Here is a 24,515-nt window from a genome sequence, read left to right as displayed (position 1 = left end):
ACTTAGGATAATAGCAATAACACTTAGACTTATATACCACTTCACACTGCTTTACAGCCCTCTCTAAGCAGTTTACAGTGTCAGCATATTGCTCCCAGCAATCTGGGTCCTCATTTTACCAGCCTTGGAAGGATGGAAGGCTGAGTCAACCTTGAATCTGGTGAGTTTCGAATTGCCAAATTGCAAGCAGGCGGCAGTCAGCAGAAGTAGCCTGCAGTACTGCATTCTAACATCTGCGCCACCACGGCACTTTTAATCACTTTTAAGCTATGATCTCCTGGGGCCCCTCAGGAATTTAATGACAGTTGCTTTGAGAAGGAAATTTATTTATATTATTTATTTATTTTATTATTTGAATTTATATACCGCCCTATCTCCCAGAGGACTTAGGGCGGTTCACAGGCACATAAAACATCAATATACAAATTAAAATAATCATTAAAAAACTTATTCTAATGCCCAATTATTAAAATAGAAATATAAATATTAAAACCAGTTTAAAACCCCTATAAATCAGTTGGGGAAAGGCTTTCTTGAAAGACAGCCTGTTTATCATTCTTAATTTTAGCTGCAATGTAACAGCAGATTATTATTGAGAGTGTCTATGTTCTATGCAAATTCTACTTACCGTATATACTCGAGTATAAGCCGAGTTTTCAGCACATTTTTGTGCTGAAAACGTCCTCGCTTATACTCGGGTCTATACGGCTTATACTCAAGTTTTTTTTTTTAAGCCCCTCGGCTTATACTCGAGTATATACGGCTTATACTCGAGTTTTTTTTTTTTTTTTTTTTCACATTTTACCGGACTGAAGCCCTGCCGGTGCAGTGAGGGGGGGGGGGGGGGGAGCCGCCAGCCTTCTCAGCTGAGGGAGGGAGGGTTTCCCCAACCGGTAGGTGCCTCATTTCCCACCCTCGGCTTATACTCGAGTCCCCAGTTTACCCCAGTTTTTGGGGTAAAATTGGGGACCTCGGCTTATACTCGGATCGGCTTATATTCGAGTATATACGGTAGTCAATGAAGTACTTTGGGACTGAGATCTATTTGAATAATTGAATAATTGGAATGGTCACTATTTGCTGGACAGAATGGATGCATTATGATCATTTAAAGGCTTGTAAGGCTCCATTTTAGAAATCCATTAAGAACTGGGTTGATTGAGAGAAGGAATAGATGGGTTTAGAACTTAGGATAATAGCAATAACACTTAGACTTATATACCACTTCACACTGCTTTACAGCCCTCTCTAAGCAGTTTACAGTGTCAGCATATTGCTCCCAGCAATCTGGGTCCTCATTTTACCAGCCTTGGAAGGATGGAAGGCTGAGTCAACCTTGAATCTGGTGAGTTTCGAATTGCCAAATTGCAAGCAGACGGCAGTCAGCAGAAGTAGCCTGCAGTACTGCATTCTAACATCTGCGCCACCACGGCACTTTTAATCACTTTTAAGCTATGATCTCCTGGGGCCCCTCAGGAATTTAATGACAGTTGCTTTGAGAAGGAAATTTATTTATATTATTTATTTATTTATTATTTGAATTTATATACCGCCCTATCTCCCAAAGGACTTAGGGCGGTTCACAGGCACATAAAACATCAATATACAAATTAAAATAATCATTAAAAAACTTATTCTAATGCCCAATTATTAAAATAGAAATATAAATATTAAAACCAGTTTAAAACCCCTATAAATCAGTTGGGGAAAGGCTTTCTTGAAAGACAGCCTGTTTATCATTCTTAATTTTAGCTGCAATGTAACAGCAGATTATTATTATGTAAGTCAGTAACAAAGGCTTATGGTTGCTTTGCATATATCTATTAGCACTTGTAGTAGTGTAGTAATATTTTCATTTAGAACACATTTGAACCCCTGAAAGGCTTATGTAGTGTAGTAATAAAGGAGTTGAACTAGGAGTGGTGCATCCTGGTTCTACAAACTTTCTGGTGGCCTTGGGCCAGTCACTATCTCTCAACCCAATTTACCTCACAACATTCGTTGTGGAAAAATAGGATGAAGGAGTATTATATGGACTGCCTTGAGCTTCTGTAGAACATTGGCAGAGTATAATTCTATTAAATAAATAATTAAATGGTACTAAGAAAACAAGAAAATGCCAAGAGATCTTCTTTGATGGGAAACTTTTTAAAGCCATTCTTCAGTTCCCTAAGAGAAGGGGCACATGGTTATCTCAAAGTCTGAAAGGTGGTTTTCAGAAAAGGAGAGCATGTTGCAGCGCTTATCTGGTTCTGCCAAGAAGTGGATATATGTAGGTGGTAAGTGTGATTTGATTCTACCAAAGCCCGCAACAGTGACACAAAATGTAACATCACTTTGTTAAGACTACTGTGATTCTTGGTGATGGCCCGTGTAATGGTATGTGGTAATGACCCTGGGAGACAAGGCAGAGAGCTGCAGACTAGACATCTTTTATGCAAAAGGTATCAGAATCCACGGAAGCAGAGGAGGTGTGGGAAGTGTTTCAGAAGAGATCCTCCCTACTTTTCCAGAGAGTAAAAAGGAGACGAGCGGAGAAATGCTTCCGCTCTTGCAAAATTTTGTTAATATAACCTTACGGTAACGGTAAAGCCAGGCTTCTTTGTTGTACTTCTTGTGTGGACTACCTCAAAAGTCTTAACAGCACAGCACAACTGTACCTGCTGCTTCCCTTAACTGTTCTCACCACTTCCCTTAAGTCACAGGTGTCAAACTCGCCACGTCACATTGGCGTCATGTGACGTTTCGTGATATTTGTCCCCTTTGCGGAGCTGGGCTGGGCGTGGCCTGTGCGTGACGCATCCGACCTACGGGCCACCAGTTTGACACCTCTGCCTTAAGTGTTTCAGACAGCTTGCAACTGCTTGTGACCCCCACCTCTGATGCGCCATAGCTTGGCAGCAGTGGCTAGTTTCTGCAAAGAGCATGGGAACAAGCAACTGCATGGCCACAGTGCTGAAGGAAAGTTAAACAAGGATGATTCTCCAGTGCAGATTTTGGACTTAGCATTTAAAAGAGAAACCATGTAAAAATGGATAGGCAACAAGTTCTCAGGATAGTTGTGTCTTTTGTCAAGGTGAAGGAAAATAAACTGCCCAGGAAGGAAAATTACCTTGCAAGAACCATGCTGTTTTATTGGGCTGTAATTAGAGGCCCTCTTTATTTTATAATGCCATAAACATAATAATAATGAGCTGAAAACAACTTGGCACATAATAATCATCTGCTTCCGGGTCAAGTGTTTTCCCTTTTGATCGTTTCCAGTGCTGCCTCTTTAGAACTTTTTTTTCCCCTTTCACTGAAGCTAAAGAAGCCCAGTCATGCCTCTGTCTGTCTCTTGCAATATTATGAAACGCCCTTCGCTGGGAAAAAGGAGTAACTGGAGTGAAATTATATATAACGCTTGGCCCTTGCATGTAAACACTGGAGGAAGAACAACTAGAGCAGCAGGCTCCAAACTGGCTCTGCATCGTGACTCATCTGTCCTAATTGGCACCAATGGCCCTGGACACACCAGCATTTCCTGTTCACCATGCCTGGAAATCATCAGAATTAAGCTTTGCATATAGCTTAACACAGCAATTCCCTGCTAATAATAAAGGCATAGTGCCAAGCAAGCCGTGATTATTTTCCTCACTTCCTTCCTTCAACAGTTTCATGAAGGTGGTCAGATCAGCATTTTCTCTAGTGAGAGGGAGACACTTAACATGTAGCTATTTAGTTCGTGTCCATGTAGTCTGCGCCACTGCAATTTTCATCACTTTCGCAGTACTTCGTAAAGCATTATGTGCATTTAGAATGAATGGCTTTCTGTTAGTGTACCACGATATTGCTCAAGAGGCCTGTTTGGAAGTTAGGCTTTGTGGCTTGTTAATTTAGTATAAGTTTATTTGTATGGTTTTTTATTGGACGATTAAGGTATTATTGCTACCCACGTTTTCTTTTGCTTATGGGAATACTGTTATTCCAGCAACACAGCTATTACTTTTAGTTATGCTGTGGACGCAGCTCTAAAATCTGACCTGCTGTTGAGCCATAGCAGAGCCATTTTTGCAGTCCCTCTACCTGATGAATGGAAGCCATACCATTTCCCCAATACAAGATGCAAGATTGGGCAACTGAAGAACTGCTTCTTTTCTCTAGGTCGCCATAAGCGCCTTCTGCAGGTCCAGGCTCAGTCCAAACGGAATCCACATTACCAGACATTGGAGCGAGATCTCATTGAGTTCCAGGAGCAGCAGCTCTTTGAGCTGTTCGTTGTGGTATCTCTGCAGAAGAAACCATCAGAGGCAACATATACCCCACAGGTTATACAACAGTTTCCATGTAAGGTTGGTGTCTGTTTACTTCTATCCATGCTCCACAAAACTAAATTTAGGTGCTTTTGGGTGGCCAGGTGGAAATGGAACCTTCACTCCTGTTAAAATTGAACCTAAGTACTGACAGAGGAAACACAAGATGAGCACTGTGCCTTTGCTGAGCTGTGCTTTCATTGATTCAGAGTCTGTTTCTGGATGCTCAAAATCCCACGTTGCAGGAGAATATGTTATGGATTTAGTTGTTCACGGATTCCCAATGAGAAGTCCCTCAGTCTTTCTTGATTCAAACTCTAAGAAATAAGTAAATTAGTGCTCTATTTGCCTTGACTGTATATAAGTATAGATCAGTGTTTCCCAACCTGGCCATCTTCCAGATCTGTAGATTTCAATTCCCATGACTATTGCTGTGAACTGTGGGAAGCGAAATCTGCACATCTGGAAGCTGGGAAACCTAGGTGAGGTAGAATGTTTATACAGTGGTTGGGTTTTTGTCCACAGCAATATTATCTGTGCTACGATCAGCAGAAAAATAACATACTGTCTTATGCATTAACCACATTTCATTGCATGTTTTCACCATCTGCACCTATATGATCTCAACCTCATGCAAAAGAGTATGTCATAGAATAGTTTTCCGGGGCTTAGTGTCTTGCGGAGGTGCAGTTTTTTCTGAGCCTAAATGGTGAATTTGTCCTTTGAATAGGATGCTAGCAGCTAGATTCCAAAGAGTAATGGTTAGTCTTGGGGAAAAAAACACTTTCATTTACATTTAAAATTATCTGAATCCATATAGAGTTAACTTGATAATTCTCTAGTGATACAAGTAATTATCTCTGTCTTCTATTACCTTCTGAATTACAATTTGTTAACAATTTCTGAGGGCATCATTCTAAAATCTGATAACAATCAAAGGTCTTGGACAGATTTAAACCTTCTACATGCACATTTGCATCTTTGGATATATATTTGGAATCCAGTGAATTGGGGGAAGAAGTTTGAGGGAGGAATTATTTGGAAAAAAGGAACAATGGTTCGAGGACAGAATTTCCTGTATTTGTTTCCTCTTCTCCAACCACCATTTCTTTTGAAAAAAAGCAGCTATCAAATATACATATGACACTAATGTGATTGTGGGGGGGGGGGGCGGGGGGGGCTCATTCCCTCTGCAGATTCTGGTGGACTGCAAAATGATTTGCACCTTGGTTTCTTGGGGGGAAACATGCACTAGTTTCTTGTGTGGCTAGTAGTAGACTCAGATGAGGAATGAAATACAATTGAACAACAAACAATTCCAAAATTGTGCTGATTTAATTCAAACTGCTACTGATACGAAAACAGCACTGCTACATTGCTCAAAAATGTAGTGAGCAATGATTCACAAGGTCACATGGTTGTTACACTCTTTATGACACTGTTGACAAAATGGATGATGGCATTTTGCCAGCCCATTTGTCTTCTTCTGCCTAGGAAATGCTTTGTAGTTTGTTAACAAGATTTGCACAGAAGGGTCTTTCAGACTGGGATCTAGTAAGAAACTTTACTCTAGTAATTATGGGGCAGTGATTATATAACATGAGCACCATTATTACAGACTTCCACCAGCTCCCAAAATAATTCTGTTTCCAAACAGTCTGCCAGTCACTTGCTTCAATAGACTATGTAGTGAAGGAAAACGTCCAAAGGAATAATGCTGTAAAACTAAGAACTATCTGAAACTTGTTACTCTTTAGAAAGTTCTGCTTTAAAGAAAACACATACACCCACAGTGAAAGTTATTCTCAAAGGTGCTTTTTTCAAAAGGCAACTGGACTATTTTTTTTTGTCTCCCTTGAGGAAGAAGAAGATGTTTCACTTCTCATTCAAGAAGCTTCATCTGTTCTGGCTGAAGGGTGGTGATGATGCTGGTGGAGGAAATGAAAGGAATTCTAACAGGAGATCCTTCCATTCCCCTCCCACCACCATCCCAGCCTAAGGACAGACGAAAAAAACACATTTGAGACAGCCATGACCTAGATGACTGGTGGGTCATTGAGAACTGGAATGAATAATCAGGAGGCAAAACAAGTCTTGATATTGTTTAAGAATCAGAATGTATTGATAGTTGACAGTGAATTGTGAATAGATTCACAAAATGGCAGCCTCAGGTGGTTGCCCATTCATAAAATGATAGTCTCAATAGATCTGGCACATCAGAAAAATTTCCAAACTGAATTGCAACAGCTGCCACCTCCCTTCCCCCCAAACGCATGTAGGGCCTGTGTGATTCACAGAAACCTTTTTCAAAATAAATTCTAGAGGCAGATGGTTTGCCTAGCAGATGGCAGCATTCCATTTTTATTATTTAAATCATATGTTTAATTTAAAAACTTGGTGGGTGTCTTGAAAGATTCTTGGATAAATTGCTGCCCACAGCTTCCAGATACCGTTGAAACACAGTCACTGTCTCTGCATCTAATTTAAGTCAATCTGCACAGAGAAAAATATTAGCCTGGTTTTATTTGTTTGACAGCCTGGCAATTTTTTTGTTCTATTTGCAGTCTGACCATCCTTTTCGTCAATCTAAGGACACTGAAGACAGACTAAAGGTCATTCCCAGATTTTGTTTCCCTGATCCCAAAGATTGGTGTCCAACCTCAGAAACAAAGAGGTAAGTGGTGATGCCTAATGCCTTACTCATTTTGGCCAGAGTTTTGAGGCATATAGGAGAATCACTTACCATTTTTTGGTGATTAATCATATTGTTGGTTTAGTGATCATACTTTACAAAACTTAGAAACTGTTGCAGTATTAAACACAATTTAATTTTAATCTGGTCTCCATTACTTCACTATATTAACGAAATTTTTCCTGATGCTTTCATCAAAATGTTTTACACCACAGCCTTAAATATGAATTTCCAAAATGTCTGAGTTTCTTCATAAACATTGTATTAGTGTTTATATGGCTGTTGTTTTTCTTTTCTTTCCTTCTTTCCTTTCTTCCTTCCTTCCCTCCCTCCCTCCCTCCCTCCCGCTTCTTTCTCCTTCCTTCCTTCCTTCCTTCCTTCCTTCCTTCCTTCCTTCCTTCCTTCCTTCCTCCCTCCCTTCCTTCCTTCATCACTCATTCCCTCCCTCCCTCCCTCCCTCCCTCCCTCCCTTCTTTCCTTTCTCCTTGATTCTATGATTGTCATGTTTTTCCCTCTGCAGATCAATTTGCTTTATTTTGTTTTGTTTGAATTACAGTTGTTTTATTGAAATACATTTATTGTTTCAATAAAAGTAAAGTCAAGAACATGACACATGGTAACATTCATTTTTATTGTAGCTATTCTCCCTATTATTTTTGGCCCATTTTTGAGGTTTTTTTCGGCCCGTGTGCTTGTTATTTTCCACCTTCTAATACAGTGCTACAATGGCCTAGATGTTGCTGGCCCTAGAATTCTCATTATACTTACACTGTGGTGAAGTGATCATTTCTAAACTGCCAATTATGGTTATTTGCGGCAGGGTGGAGAACTTGGGAAGTCAACATACGATAAAAGATCTCTTGTAAACTTTCTGGAGGTCTGAAAAAAAACCATATATAGAAGTTGATTGGAGAAATATGATTTATATACAGTTGTGATATAATAGCTCTTTGCACTTGTTTCCTTAATAAAACTAACAATCATTTTTGTATATGTGTATTGTTCAGTGAAACCTTTTCCTTTGTGCTAACTGGTGAGGATGGCAGCCGCTGGTTTGGATATTGCAAAAGGCTCTTGGTGAGTATATTAATTAAGTATATATTAATAAGAATAATAATATTGACCTCCTCCCCAGTGAGGCACTACTTTGATGTGATTGTGGGGTTTGTGTGCTCTGAGGGATATGAGAGCTATGCCAGGGGTTCAACCATACTGGATAGGTCTCAGCAGAGGAGCAGGATGAAGAATGTTGCTCCCATAATATGGTGAGATGTAAATTACAGAAATCCATATTATTTCACTCATTGCCTGGGTCAACAGATAATTCCTGGACATCTGGTGAAAAATGTGCTATAGGATTCAGGACTGTTGGCTGAGTAACGAGGGCCAGTAGTTGCAGACCTACTGGAAAAAAGGTGTTTACCCATTGCAAACAAACAGAGATATATTTGTAGAATATAAGAAAAAATGCTCTGTTATTACAGTTCAAGTCTAGCAAGAAGAACTAATGCACTAATGCACTGGAAAGAACAACATCCAGAATCAGAAACAACAGAACAGAGGCTAGCAGATTGATTTTGATTTATAATACAAAATAAAGTATTCACAGAGGCAGAATTGGACCATAAAATAAAAGAATATAATAATAGAAAATGAAAAAGCTAAAGTGCTCTGGGACTTAAGAATTAAAACAGACAGGCACCTGCCACATAACATTGTTGATAAGAAAGACAAGAGAGTCTGGATGGTGGATGTGACAATACCTGGAGATAGCAGAATAAAAGAGAAAGAACTGAAAAAGATAACAAATACAAAGACCTGCAAATAGAAATAGAATGACGATGGCAAAAGCAAGCAAAGGTGGTACCAATAGTAATAGGTGCCTTGGGTACAATCCCAAAACAATTGGAGCATCCCTTGAATACCATCGACAATAAAAAAACCAACACCATTAATCAATTAAAAAAGAGTTGTTCTCAAAACAGCTGGTACGATACCTTTAACACTATCAAACACCAACATCTGCCTTGCTAGATAGATAAACATGCCAAATATAGTCTGAACATCTGTTTGACTATGATAATAATAATAATAATAATAATAATAATAATAATAATAATAATAATAATAATAATAATAATAAAAAAAAAAATCAGTCATCAGATATCAAGATTTGAGAATCGAATTGCAGAGACTCTGGCATAAACCAGTTGTCGTGTCCCACTCCTCCGCTGACGGCCGGGTCAGGGAAATCTGAATCAGGCGTGCCTCTGCAGCTCTGCCAAAGTCCTAGCAAAGTTCTTAAGGCAGGCAGGAGACCAGAAAGTGACTTCAGCAAGATAAGGTAGACTTTGCCTGACTCAGAGAATGCCAGAAAGCAGATCTTTTATTTAGGCCATGGGGTGTGGCTCCATGACTCAGCACTTATCCAGGCTGCCCCTCCCTTCCTTCTGTTGACGCCGCCTATCAATTCTCCTGAAGTGAGGGTCATTCCAGTCTGCAGCTGTTGGTAATTGACCTTCCTCAGGCTCACATGCTGTGGGGGAGGGGGAGGGGGCTAGTTGCTCCGTTTGCCTGGGCATGGAGCCAGGGCTGGGGGCTGGAGGCGCTTCTTCTTCCTCGGCCTCTCTGGGCATGGAGCCAGGGCTGGGGCCGGGAGGCATGCTAGGACATTCGGAAGCATTCGGAAGCAGATAAGACGGGCCCGGCTGCGGGGAAAGCGGACGAGGCACAACACCAGTGCAGGTGATTCCAGTGGTACTCGGTACACTGGGAGCTGTGCCTAAAGACCTAGGCAAGCACTTAAAAGCAATTGGCGCTGACAAGATCACCATTGGTCAGCTGCAGAAGGCCACCTTACTGGGGTCGCATAATTCACCGATACATCACGCAGTCCTAAACGCTTGGGAAGTGTTCGACTAGTGATCTGTGATACGAAATCCAGCATAGTTATCTCGTTTGCTGTGTATACTGTCATTTTGTGTAAATAAAATAATCATAATCATAATCATAATCTACATCTCTACAGAATCATAATCATAATCATACATCTCTACAGAAATAGAGCACAACAATGATGAAAATCATCTTGAATGTATTTGGGTCAATATAAAAGGAGTGAAAAACGATATTGCCATAGGTCTATACTATAGGCCACCCAACCAAACAGAGGAAGTAGATGAACTTTTTGCTAGTCAGCTAACTAAGGTATGTAGGAAGCACATCACAGTAGTAATGGGGGATTTTAACTACCCTGACATCAACTGGGAAACAAACTCTGCACCAAGTGGAAGATCCAACAGGTTCCTAACAAACCTAGCAGACAACTTTGTTTCCCAAAAAATAGAGAAGGCGACAAGGGGATCGGCCATACTGGACTTAATTCTCACTAACAGAGATGAAATGATAGAAGGTGTTGAAGCTACAGGAACCTTGGGGGCAAGTGACCACGCAATATTGGAATTCGACATTAAGCAAATACAAGTAGTAGAACAAAGACAAACTAGAGTCTTGGACTTTAAGAGAGCTAATTTCAATAAACTTAGAGAGAGCTTGAGAAGGATTCAATGGATGAGAATCCTCAGAGGGAAAACAACTCAAGAAGCTTGGGAAATTTTGAAAAGTGAGATTATAAAAGCGTAGTCTAGCACAATACCAATGAAGAAGAAAAATAATAGATCTCAAAAGAAACCAGCATGGATGCATAAAGAACTATCTGACAAATTGAAAGACAAAAAGGACAAATATAAAAAGTGGAAAGAGGGGCAAATAACTAAGGCAGAATATCAGCAAATAGCCCGAGCCTGTAAAGATGAAGTGAGGAAAGCTAAGGCTCACAATGAACAAAGGCTAGCGACAAAAGTAAAAAATAACAAAAAAAGCTTCTTCCAACATGTTAAAAACAAGAAAAAAGTCAAGGAAACAATTGGCCCATTGCTGGGAGAAAGTGGCAAGAAGATGACAAAAGCAGATCTACTTAACTCATATTTTGCATCTGTCTTTACACAAAAGGAAAAAACAATCCAACCTATCAAAAACAGCACTACAAAAAACAGATTAGAAACACAAGTTAAAATAGGGAAGAAAATGGTAAGTGAACACCTGTCTACCCTAGATGAGTTCAAATCACCAGGACCGGATGGATTACACCCCAAGGTTCTGAAGGAACTGGCAGACGTGATCTCAGAACCACTGAACTATATCTTTCAAAGATCCTGGAGCACAGGGGAGCTGCCAGAGGACTGGAAAAGAGCTGATGTAGTTCCCATCTTCAAAAAAGGAAAAAAAACAGATCCAGGAAACTACAGACCTATCAGCCTGACCTCAATACCGGGGAAGATTCTGGAAAAGATAATCAAGCAACGAATCACCAAACACCTAGAAGCAAACAAAGTAATAACCAAAAGCCAACATGGGTTTGTCAAAAACAGATCATGCCAGACTAATCTTATCGCATTCTTTGACAAAATGACAAAATTAGTAGACCAGAGGAATGCTGTCGATATAATTTACTTGGACTTCAGTAAAGCATTTGATAAAGTAGACCATAACCTACTACTAGATAAAGTAGAAAAATGTGGGTTAGACAGCACCACCACCAGATGGATTCGTAACTGGCTGACCAACCGCACTCAATGTGTAGTCCTCAACGGAACTACATCCACATGGAGGGAAGTATGCAGTGGAGTACCCCAAGGCTCTGTTTTAGGCCCAGTACTCTTCAACATCTTCATCAATGACTTGGACGAGGGATAGATGGGGAACTCATCAAATTTGCAGATGACACCAAGCTGGCAGGAATAGCCAACACTCCAGAAGATAGGCTCAAGTTACAGAAAGATCTTGACAGACTTGAACATTGGGCGCTATCTAACAAAATGAAATTCAACAGTGAAAAAAGTAAGGTTCTACATTTAGGCCAAAAAACAAAATGCACCAGTACCGTATATGTGGTACCTTGCTCAATAGTAGTACCTGTGAGAGGGATCTTGGAGTCCTAGTGGATAACCATTTAGATATGAGCCAGCAGTGTGCAGCAGCTGCTAAAAAGCCAACACAGTTCTGGGCTGCATAAACAGAGGATAGAATCAAGATCACGTGAAGTGTTAGTGCCACTTTATAATGCCTTGGTAAGGCCACACTTGGAATATTGCATCCAGTTTTGGTCTCCACGATGTAAAAAGATGTTGAGACTCTAGAAAGAGTGCAGAGAAGAGCAACAAGGATGATTAGGGGACTGGAGGCTAAAACATATGAAGAACGGTTGCAGGAACTGGGTATGTCTAGTTTAATAAAAAGAAGGACTAGGGGAGACATGATAGCTGTGTTCCAATATCTCAGGGGTTGCCACAAAGAAGAGGGAGTCGGGCTGTTCTACAAAGCACCTGAGGGTAGAACAAGAAGCAATGGGTGGAAACTGATCAAAGAAAGAAGCAACTTAGAACTAAGGAGAAATTTCCTGACAGTTAGAACAATTAATAAGTGGAACGACTTGCCTGCAGAAGTTGTGAATGCTCCAACACTGGAAATTTTTAAGAAAATGTTGGATAACCATCTGACTGAGATGGTGTAGGGTTCCTGCCTAGGCAGGGGGTTGGACTAGAAGGCCTCCAAGGTCCCTTCCAACTCTGTTGTTATGTTATGTTATGTTATAATCAGCCATCTGACTCCTAGCAACTCTTTAGTGTAAAAACGGAATGAAAGAATTTGTCAAGTGTTGCTTTAGGAATAAATGTAGGTATCCTGCTGTCCCAAAATTTTGCAGTGGAGCAACATCAAAATCTGCCAACATTTGTCTTTTCCACAGTCAAAAATTTCTAAAAGGAATCAGAAGAAAAAACACTCTAATGCAAATTGAATACAACCAGTGGTAGTTGTTATTTGAAGAAGAGCTTATATTGAGGAAAAATGCATTTTGAAAACCTGCAATGCAGAACCATCAGAGAAAGTCAAGCATCTATGGAAGGTGCTAGTCTAAAGCCTCCATATGCTTAGCAGTTTGCTCTCCATATGCTTAGCAGTTTGCTGGTGCGAGGGTTAAAACTGTCCCTGAGTCTAGTGTTTTGGCCTGCAGTGTAGTGCCATCCTGAGGGGAAGAGTTGAAACAGTTTATGTGCAGGACATGAGGGGTCTTGCAAATATCTTCTAAGTCCTCCTTCTGACCCCACACAATATACAGGTCTTCTATGGAAGGCAAGCTGGTTGCAATTATTTTTTCTGCAGTCTTAACTATCAGTTGGAATAGCTGAAGGAATCTGGATCCAGATGTTTTCTTGCTAAGGATGATAATAAAACAGATAGAAATGTTCAGCAATTTGTATTTATCTCTGTTGTGCAGGAGCTGGTAAAGAGCAATCATTTGCAAGCAATCTTATTAATAGATAGTTTGCAATGTGCTCAGGTGCTTTGTACTATAGCTAAATGGGCCACTTAGATGAAAAGACATAAATAGCAAAGGGTCACTCAAACAGTTAATGAGACTGGTGTGTCAAGTAGAAAAAAGAAGATGGGGAAAGCCCCACTGGGAGACTTGAGTAACTCTTTCTTTCTATTGCTTTTTAGCCAGAAGGAAAAGGAAAGCTGCTACCTGAGGTCTACTGCATGGTTAGCCGTCTAGGCTGCTTCAACCTTTTTTCTAAGGTGAGGAACTTTACATTCATATTGCTGCTTGCTTTGCAATAGCAAATATCTATGGGAATTACACTTCTTTTTAGTACAAAACTGGTTGGGTAGAAAAGGCATGGCAATTATTTCTCTGCAGAGGATTCAATGTTCTTGCAAGTAATTTGGCCCAGGGGCAGGATGCAAACAGAGCCCAAACCTGGAAGTGATATAACTACCCACTAAGTTCTGTTCTGGTGTGCTCCTTTTTATTTCTGCCCATTGAAGCTACGAAGAGGAAGGGCAGCTTTTTAACTTGTTTTTGCCAAATGCCTGAACTGATTACTTGCAGGAGACAGAAATACATTGTCTACTTCAAGGCTGTCTTAGAGCCAAGCAAACTGGGCAGTTGCTTAGGACACCAAATTTTAGGGGGCACCAAAATTGAAAAGAATCCCAAAATACCGTGCACAACTTGAGTATAAAATCTGGTGGGGACTTTTTATTGTTGCTTTGGAACTATTTTTTTTTTTGGTATATTTTTCAAAAAAGACTTACAAACTCAATTTGTAAGAGCGGTAGTTTGTTGCATACTAACCAAATGTTGAAAGACACCAAAAAGAAATTATGGACCTCAGGAAGCTGACATACTCCTGAAACAAGACAAAAGTCTGATGGAAAGGTACAGGTAGTCCACGACTTACAACAGTTCGTTTGGGGACCATTCAAAGTTACAATGGCACTGAGAAAAGTGACTTATGATCATTGTTCACACTTATGACCATTGCATATCTCCATGGTCACACGATCAAAATCCAGATGCTTGGCAGCTGACTCATATTTATGACAGTTGCAGGGTCCTAAGGTCATACGATCCCCTTTTGCAACCTTCTGACAAGCAAAATCAATGGGCTTTGTGTCCGAGGCTGAAGGCCTCTGAAATGTCAAGTTCAAAAACTCAGAAGAAAAATAAAACAAGAAGTCACCTTTCTGAAATAACGAACAAATTCAGAAGATGAGCCAAACCGTAAGGAATGTCAGAATATGACTTTGCCAAAACTGCTGTAATGCTTTGGTGCCAAGATAAATCGTGTCCTGCTGCAGAATTTAATGCTTCTGTATCAAAAATTCAGAGTGTCCATTGTCCACCAAAATGCTGAGGATACATTCTGAAAATAGTGGACATGACTTAAAATTAAAAGAATAATGAACAGAAAAGAAAAAAAATTGAAGACGGCCTGGGAAACCCTTCGGGGTCTGGACTACTAGTTTGCAGGATTAATAATCAGGAAAATTGGTTTCCATGAAGGTTTGAAAAGCAAAATATTTTGCAAATTATAAATAAACTATTGAGAACAAGTTTGATGCAATGGTTAAAGGCATCAGCCTAGAAATCAGGAGACCATGAGTCTAGACCTGCCAGCTGAATGACATTGGACCAGCCACTACCGGTATCTCTCAGTCTTGGGAAGAAAGGATTGGCTAGCCACTTCCAAAAATGTTGCTAAACAGCCTGCACTGACTTGAAGGCACACATGCACATCTACCTGCACACAACCTGATATACATTAAAGATATAAAATATTATTTCAGTCCTCTTTCCACTGTCTTAAAAGGAACCGGACAGGTAACAGAAAATTCTTTTTATGCAGATATTAGATGAAGTGGAGAAGAGGCGTGAGATGTCTCCTGCCCTAGTTCACCCATTCATGCGCAGCGTTATGGAAGCACCATTCCCTGCTCCTGGGCGTACCATCACTGTGAAGAGCTTCCTGCCCGGAGCTGGCAATGAGGTAAAAGCTGAGATATAATTTTCATTCAATGAAAGCCCCTGTAGTTGTGACGATCTAATAGGCTTATTTCATCATCAAGTACAAGTAATTAATTCCATTACTTCTATTCCCATAGAAGTAATGAAATTAATTACTTCTATTGAATGATGAAATAAGCCTATTTCATAGGCTTATACTTCTTATTACTTGTCCCATAGAAGTAATGGAATTAATTTGACTAAAGAAATCTGAAGGCTTTCGATCTTTATATTGGATTCTATTTGTGTGGTTTGTGTATCTCTTCCAGCCATTCACCAAAGCAAGTACAATAAAATACTGCATTTCTCATCCATGGTTCTTTTTTATTTCTTTGCTTTTAGGTGATTGAGCTTTGCCGTCCACTGGATTCCCGATTAGAACACGTAGATTTTGAATGTCTCTTAAAGTGCCTCAGTGTCTCTAATTTGATCCAAGTTTGTGCTTCTCTTCTGCTAGAAAGAAGGGTGATCTTTGTTGCTGACAATCTAAGGTGACTCTTTCATGCTACTGTAAACTTGTGATTTTTGTTATGCAATGTATATGTAGGCTGGACAAAAATATACAAGGAAACAAACTTCAGACCAAAAGCAAGCTAATACATTTCATTTGAGTGGGGAGAGTGTACATAGAAGGTGAGGTATCTGTTCTTCAAGAGGAAAAAAATATGTCAATCTACCCTAACATATATTTGGATAGAATATTTAATGCACATGGAGCCAGAATTAAATGCTGATCTGGAAAACTGTATAGACTTCACTTTTGGGAGAAGTGCATAGAACTCTCCCTTCCAAGAACTGTTATAATTCCTAATGCTGGTGACACCTATGTGACTGCTCTTCTATTTAAAATAGTTTGCCTTGGGAGCAGTAGCATGATTAGGAGAATTCCAGGCCTTCTCTAGTATCATTCAAAACATCTTTAATGTAGGACAACATTCAATTTTGCACTTCACTTGTTTGGAATGAGCCATTTCTGTTTCTTTTTCTTATGTAGAACCACTTCGTACATTACTGTTTAGCTTCTTCATATGACCATCTCCTGAGGGGTTCAGACACTGATGTTTTGTTTACTGATACAATTTTCATTTCATGTTCTTTCCATCTAGTACCTTGTCCAAATGTGGCCATGCTGTGGTTGCAACCCTCTACCCATTTACCTGGCAACACACTTACATCCCTGTCCTGCCAGCCTCCATGATAGATATTGTTTGTTCACCTACTCCTTTTCTCATTGGCATCCTCTCCTGCTCCTTAACACATCTCCAGGACCTGCCTATAGAAGAGGTGAGATCAGTGAAACCAGAATGCAGAGCTGTGCTATGCTGTACAGCTGCTAAAGGCTATGGTAATGACTGTGTAACTTACTTTTAAAAACATGGTAATTCATCTTTGAGGTCAAAGACACACATTGATATTATGCTTCTTTTGTCTTTTTAAATGTGACAACTGGTAATTGTCCAAAGGCTATTCCCATAACTAATTAAAGCAGAATTCTGAAAGACTTGCTTCCTCTGTTGAGTGTTCAGGTAGCTGTATCTGGCCAGTTATTAAGCCTGTAAGAGCTTTCCCTTATTTCCTCAGAGGGACTGAATTTAAATTAATGCTATGAAATAGTAAACTTGTTGCATTCCAAATTGTTAATAGTTAATGAGAATTGCAGAAATTTAATACAAAAGAGAAGCCCCGTGGTCAGCTCTGAACATTTCATTCAATTGAAAAGGGGGCAAGAGGTTGCTTGAAGCAATTGAAGATTTGCATTAATTGTATGACTCTTTCTTTTCTTAGGTACTGATCGTTGATCTGTGTGCCGATAAATTTCTGCAAAAGGTGAATAAAACAATAGGTTCTACTAGTCTCTGCTTTGGCATAGGAAACAACAGCACCAAGCTGCTGTGACAGTATTTGCTCAACCCAAAAAAACTAAGAATGATCTGACCTGGTTAATATTTGGATGAGAAATTGGTAGAGCTGTAAATTACACTGGAAAATTAGAGGTGAAAAAAATCCCAGAAGAAGGAAATGGCAAATCTCCGTTGCCTAGAAAACTATATAGATGTGTCGTTGAGCTCAGCTCCAAGAAAGTCTCCACATTTTATCACTTTATCATTTCTACATTACAAAAAGCAAATATGTTGCAGTTTGAATTACAAGAAAAGTTTAAGTAAATCAAGCTGGCTAGGTTCTGTCTTGAACTGTGGTTTATTTTTAAATATGGATAGTTTAGAATACAGTTGAGAAGAATTACAGTACATCCTGTTTTGATTGATGTAAAACCACCATGCAGATCTTCTAGGTTTCTGCTACTGGTGGTAGGGGTGGGTGGCAATGTATAAACTCATTCCCACAACAGTAAACTGTCTGAACATGTCATTATGATAAATGCCAGCCTTGACTTTTCATTTTTATTTTAACTTACTGTATATAACAATAGAAGGGCTGAATTAGAGTCATAACACAAGTGTAAATTTATTTAAGCTTTTCATTCACATTATACTGTTATCAACTCCAACCCTATGCTGCTATATGCAACAATAAATAACAAGGTTCATTCCAAAAGTACCTTTTCAAAAGGCAACTGGGCTTTGTTTTGTAAAGTACAGAAAGGAAGGTTCCTCCTAATTGGGTCAGCTGCTGTTTAGAAATAATCATATCATTCAGAAGGCCAAATCACACATGCTGTATATCATAGAGGATGGCACTTAGGAAAACCTTCAATGGACTTCTTCTCCTCTACTTCCCTTCATTGTCTAGACACATGTGGGCTTTTTGTTTACTTTCGGGTTTTTTGTTCCTTAAAATAATCTGTCATGATGTTATACTTGCTGGTGACCATTGTCTGCTGTTGACCAAATTGCTGCTTTTGCAAGACAAACAAGCACAGACTGACTAATTGCTCATTGTCTTATTCTGCAAAGCAAAAGTTAAAAAGATGTTGAGTTTTGTTGTTTTAGCTGATTGTCTGAACCCTTTGTTAATTTTAGCATCGGGGTGCTTGCAAAAAATCCCTCCCTATGCAATTTCTAATACAGAAAATATTTTTTTTTATTTTATTTTGTCACAACAGTATACACAAACATCGTCATAAATAAAAACAACACATCATTTATTTATTTATTTATTTATTTATTTTATCACATTTATATACCGCCCTATTTCCCTAGGGACTCAGGGCGGTTCACAGGCAAGTAAAAAAGTACATATAAATACAAACTAAAATAACAGTTAAAAAACTTATTCTACATGGCCGAATTATTAAAAAGCAATATAAATAATAAAACCCATTAAAACCAGTATAAATTTAAAACCTAATCCAGTCCTGCGCAGATAAATAAATGTGTTTTAAGCTCGCGACGGAAGGTTCGGAGGTCCGGAAGTTGACGAAGTCCTGGGGGGAGTTCGTTCCAGAGGGTGGGAGCCCCCACAGAGAAGGCCCTTCCCCTGGGTGTCGCCAGACGGCACTGCCTAGCTGACGGCACCCTGAGGAGTCCCTCTCTGTGAGAGCGCACGGGTCGGTGAGAGGTATTCGGTAGCAGTAGGCAGAAATATATATATATATATAAGTAAAAGTATGCAACAGCTATGTTAATTTGATATAATGAAGGGAACAATAGGACAGGAACGGTAGGCACTTTTGTGCTCTTATGCACGCCCCTTATAGTCCTCTTAGGAATGGGGTGAGGTCAATAGTAGACAGTTTTTGGTTGAAGATTTTGGTTGTCACATTTTATACCCACAATTTATATTATAGACCCTGTTGTAAATCAATTTATATGTGGCTAATTTTGTTTGCACTTTATAATATGTGGCCTAATCATGCATCCGTACACTGACACTGAAGACATTTCATAGAGTTGTAGGTACTGATGCTTAATACAGCATTTTGTTTAGTTCTGAAGACACCAAGTTCACCCCATTATTTTTTCTCTGTCTCCTCCACTATTTTATTTCAAAGGTTTCAGATGAGAATGAAATTCTACCTCACAAGCTTCAGGCTGCACTTGTACAGATCTTGGAAGAAAGGAATGAAATCTTGTCTCAGGAACGCTATTACACACAAGGTGACGTTGATTGAAAAATAATTCTGCCTCTAACCTAGCTCAAATAGATGTATTTCTTGCTCTGAGTGAATCCATGATGGGGTGAAAAATAACAAGAATGAAGTCCAGCTAATGTTTGCCTTTTCCCCCAAAACACTGTAACTTTTAAACATATGCTTACATCTTCAATTTGAAAAAAAAAAAAAACTAACACTAATAGCTTCTTCTCCATCACATTACTTCCTGGACTGACTGTGTAATATGGCATTTCTTTTTCTGCAGGTGATGTGACACTGGACTCTCTAGTATCAGAGGCTTTTGTGCGCTTTTTTGTGGAAATTGTGGGACACTATTCTTTGCACATGCATGTCACTGAGAAAGGAGAGAGAGTATTCCAGCGGGAGCCCTTCCGGAAGTCCCATACGTCCCGCAGTGTGCGCCATTTCCTAGATATCTTCATGGAGACACAAATGTTTGCTGGTTTCATCCAGGACCGAGAGCTACGGAAGAGTGGGGTAAAAGGTGAGCTGTTGGTGTAGAACAAAAATAGTACAAATTCAGGATGACGTTCTCTCTACAGGTAACTGCTGCCTTTCTGCTGGGAAGTTAAAGATATTGATGTCCTCAAATCATTTGTTGTTTTGAATTTTAGTTAGTTTTTAGCCTGGAAACTGAATGTTTATTGCTGCCATAAACCAAAGCATTTTAATAACTAGACATAGAAGACAAGAATGATTTAATAGTTTAATAAGGACAAATACCTCTTGCTTTTAAAAGATTTTTCTAGTTGCACTAGAAATATCTGTTTTCAAAGTTCCAGCTCTTGCCACAACTTAAAAAATATTTGGAAGGTAAAGTCATACTTAACTTGCGCTTGATTCTTGGTGATTACATCAACACATCCATGTTGTTTTGGAAGTGGATTGCTATTGCCTTCTGGGATTCCCCCCACCCATTTTTTTTCTAGTCTAGATGACAGCCTTGGGATTTTCCTAGGGTTATCGTACTGCTACCTAGCTTTGACCCTATGTAGCTTTTTTGAAATTAGTCAGGTATTGTCATGTGCTTTTTGTTACACTGAAAAGGAATAAAATTTAAACATATTCCGAAATAAATCTATATATCTTTAAATATCTTAATTAGTTTATTAATGAATAAGAAAAAAATTTGCAAGTTCAATGAACAGATGGAACTCTTTCCCTTCATTTTTGAAAGGTGTGGGAACAATGATCATCCAGATACTGCTGAACTAAAATTCTTTCCAGATGGTGCTGAACAAGCAGCTTTTGGCCCTGTTGCATGAGAGTTGCAGTTCAACATCTGGAAGGTTTCAGGTTGCTATCCTTGACTTATAACAATTTCAGAATCTGAGAGACAGAACCCATAAGAAATAGTGCCTTCCATGAGGTCTGCCCTGTCTTCAACATTTACTTTCATAGTTGAGCAAAGGGAGGGGAAAAATTACCCTTGCTTTTCTTTGAGAAATAATTGTAAAACTCCATCTCCAAACATGGAGAGTGGTGTGCATCTATCCATTAATCCATGCAAATTGTATAATTTTTGTGTGTGTGCGCGCGCATGCCTGTACACATACATATTTCTGTAGTGAGTTATACGTTGCATATTTCACCTGATTTTGATGCTAGAGAATTGAGAGATTTTCTACTTGAGTTTTAAACATCCTCTACATAGCTTTCTGATTTTCTAAATATATTTTTGCTTCTTCAGAGCTCAACTTTTAAAATATAGAAATAAAAAATAAGGGTGTTTTCCATAGCAAAATCATCTATTGAAATGTTGCTTTCTTTTTCAAGGCTTGTTTGAAGTTCGTGCCTTGGAATACTTGGAGACTATTCCAGAGACTGAGCCAAGTGGAATGAACAAAATCCTTCGCAGTCTGGGTGAGTCATCCTCAGATTTGTTCTTATTTTGTCTAGTTGTTTGTGATCCACTCTGACCTTACTTTGATTCCTAAAAAGGTACTGACAGCTGGAATTATTTATATGGTGTGACTTTCTAACTTTGATTAGTTGAGGGTTAGAATCCTTATCTTGATGTCCAAACAGAAATTTAATAAAGTAGTTGAGGAAGAACGTTTGCCTTTTATGCTTTAACTTTTGCTTCTTATGTTTTAATTAAAGCTTATACTTCAGCTGAGCTATGTTATTTATTATTTACCCTTATAATCTACTTTTCCTCAGGAGGTCAAGGTAGTACATGGCATGCCCACCCATTGTGCTTGCAACAGTTCTGTGGTAGATTGAGTTGAGAGATGACCCAAGTCATCCAGTGAGTTTCTGTGGCTGAAGGTGGACTTGAACCTGGATCTTCCTGATGTCAGTCCAATACCTTAACCTTTAAGCCACACTACTCTCATGATCATGACCCTTAACTGGGCTCATGTTGCCAGGTAATCTATAAACCACTCAGGTTGCTCAGTTCCCAAAATCTTTTAAGTCAAAATTTGTAATCCTTCTTGTGGCTTAGCACAATATATTAACCTCATCTTTGATTTTGAAATCTTAGGTTCCCCAGTGCACTTTTTGCCACTAACAGTATTAAGCAATTGATTTTGCAATATGATGTCAATGGATCAGTGAACCTTCGTGTTAACTGCTTCTGTTAACAGTTATTCAGTTAACAGTTACATATTCAGTTATCTGAACTCATAGGTGGATATTTTTGCCTAGTGAAAATGTAGAGCATTGCACTAGAAATTAACACTGGGTCCTAAACAAACAGAATTTAAAGCAGCTTCTAATAGCAGTCCTCCTGTTCAAAGTCTGAGTCATATTCATCTCTAAGCACCGCAAGTGGTGAGAAGGCTCAAGCAGAGCAGCTTCACTCCCCCTTCCTGTTGCTCTTATCTTGTACTTCTGCAAGTCTTTGGCATTTCTCTAATCATCCTTCTCTCTTGTGTCTTGGGTCCCCCAGCCCTCATTTGACTATAATCTAGGCAGCAGTGTTTGTTAAGTAGGTAATTTGTCTGAACTTGCTCCAATTAATTTAATTCTAAAAATTATATGCATGAATGCACTGTATTTAGAATGTTAAGACCAAGGCTGAAAGAGCTGTTTTTGGCATATTGAAATGTACCGTAAATTGTAAATTACAGTCATCATCCCTTGCTCACTATCACTCAAAACAGAACACTGCAGTTATATACTAAAGAAGCTTAAGGTTTCAGGAGCTGACAACCATTTGCATTTGATCAGGCAAGTTTCTTGTAGAAAACTTCATATATTCTCTTCTCTTCTATCGATAAACATTGTATAATTGGGGTGTTGCTACTAAAAGCCTACTTAGCACTCTCTGCATCTCATTTATAGGGGGATCTGGAGACCCCCCAAAATATATTTAAATTTTGAGATACTTTTAAAATATTATATTCCCTTTACCATTCCCTGAGAGAAATATTTTCTGTTCTGAAAAATCCAATACTAAAATTCCACAAGTCAAAATTAGCCACTGTGGATTTTGATTCAGACAGACAAACCTATTCTTTTTATTTTTATTTTTTGTAATTGTCTCCCACATGGTAATATATCAGCCTTTCTTTTTATCTCCTGTTGTATTTTAGGTAATAAAATGAAGTTTCTACAAAAGAAGTGAAAAGCCAAATGCAGAATCACTAAGCTTTATTTTACAATCCTGGCAAGCCATAATGAGATGGCTGTGCTGTTGTGGTATTCTGTTAGATTCTTCAGGTCCCACGTGAAGAACGTCAGATGACTGGAAAAATGAGCACCAAATATGAACAGCATGCTTGGTCTCTGTTCTGCTTGATCCGGTTGGAGAATCACTGAGCAAAAAATGAACTTCTGTTTACAGAGATGATTCATAAAGCAGAAATAACAGCACAAACTATATCCTTATTTATATTGCATGGCCGGAAAAGATTCTCCCTTTTTCCTCGTGTTATTAAAAGTATGCTCAAAGCAATCTCAAGGATTCAGCTGGTACGTTTTAAAAAGAGGAAGAAACCAGGAAAGAACCAGGAATCCAGCCAAGTGGCTCTGCCAATATTTTCTTGAGTAGATTCTTTGCACAAGAAAGCCTTTCCTAAAGCTGGTTGGAGGTTATAATCTCTCCTTGACTCTAACACCATTGCATCAGATATTCTATTGGCTTGATCATTCATGTTAACTATTGTTTGGACATATTACTGCAGTGTAAAGCTTTTTTTCTCACTTTTGAAAGCAAAACAAGAAAACTGTTTGCTATGTTAGTCTTAATTGTTGTGAATGTACACACTGTCTAATTACAAGTCCATCTCATATATGACAGAGGAAATACCTCATGCTAAAATATTGTTTACTTTTCAGGAGAAAACTGTTTTCCCAAATGGAGTATGAATATTTTTCAAAGTCAAGATGTTGACATTGAAATAGATTAATTTGCTGCAGAACTGATGTAAAGGGACAGACGATAACTGCATGCAGTCTATTTTGCAGTAAAAGCTGGAATAACAAAATATTCTTCTCTTGAAGCATCATTCTACTCTTTTCCCATAGCTGAATATCATCAACAATATGCTTCTTCATCTAATGTTAAATCTGTCAACTGCTTTCAATAAATACTGAATTTTCTTATTAGCTACTCCTGGAGATGCCTAGCATTTGATATAATCTTCTAAGGATTTATTACCTAAATATTGGATTTACGTAACACATTAGTCAAATATGACAGAAAGTCTAGGACCACACATTGACCTAAGCCAAAATGCAGAATCACTAAGCTTTATTTTACAATCCTGGCAAGCCATAATGAGATGGCTGTGCTGTTGTGGTATTCTGTTAGATTCTTCAGGTCCCACGTGAAGAACGTCAGATGACTGGAAAAATGAGCACCAAATATGAACAGCATGCTTGGTCTCTGTTCTGCTTGATCCGGTTGGAGAATCACTGAGCAAAAAATGAACTTCTGTTTACAGAGATGATTCATAAAGCAGAAATAACAGCACAAACTATATCCTTATTTATATTGCATGGCCGGAAAAGATTCTCCCTTTTTCCTCGTGTTATTAAAAGTATGCTCAAAGCAATCTCAAGGATTCAGCTGGTACGTTTTAAAAAGAGGAAGAA

At 38.9% G+C, this 24,515-nt stretch overlaps 1 protein-coding gene across 4 annotated transcripts in view; it reads left to right on the top strand.

Moving 5' to 3' along the window:
• The window catches only part of DENND2C (DENN domain containing 2C), a 72,338-nt gene extending 48,308 nt beyond the window's left edge, over positions 1-24,030 (top strand). Inside the window, exons 8-20 of one of the 4 annotated variants that reach the window (XM_058176866.1) lie at positions 4,144-4,331; positions 6,857-6,966; positions 7,992-8,061; positions 13,546-13,623; positions 15,237-15,377; positions 15,737-15,885; positions 16,501-16,678; positions 17,180-17,221; positions 19,347-19,452; positions 19,714-19,953; positions 21,246-21,332; positions 22,580-22,646; positions 23,012-24,030. In XM_058176866.1, the coding sequence (XP_058032849.1) occupies positions 4,144-4,331; positions 6,857-6,966; positions 7,992-8,061; positions 13,546-13,623; positions 15,237-15,377; positions 15,737-15,885; positions 16,501-16,678; positions 17,180-17,221; positions 19,347-19,452; positions 19,714-19,953; positions 21,246-21,332; positions 22,580-22,646; positions 23,012-23,015 (1,460 nt within the window). In that variant the 3' untranslated portion in view covers positions 23,016-24,030. The other 3 variants (XM_058176865.1, XM_058176868.1, XM_058176867.1) reach the window with 3 other exon arrangements.
• Positions 24,031-24,515: the final 485 nt, after the last annotated feature.

Source organism: Ahaetulla prasina, chromosome 3 (assembly GCF_028640845.1).
Source record: "Ahaetulla prasina isolate Xishuangbanna chromosome 3, ASM2864084v1, whole genome shotgun sequence".
Classification (NCBI taxonomy): domain Eukaryota; kingdom Metazoa; phylum Chordata; class Lepidosauria; order Squamata; family Colubridae; genus Ahaetulla; species Ahaetulla prasina.
Note: the sequence above shows the minus strand (reverse complement) of the source record. Positions and strands in the feature narration are given on the sequence as shown.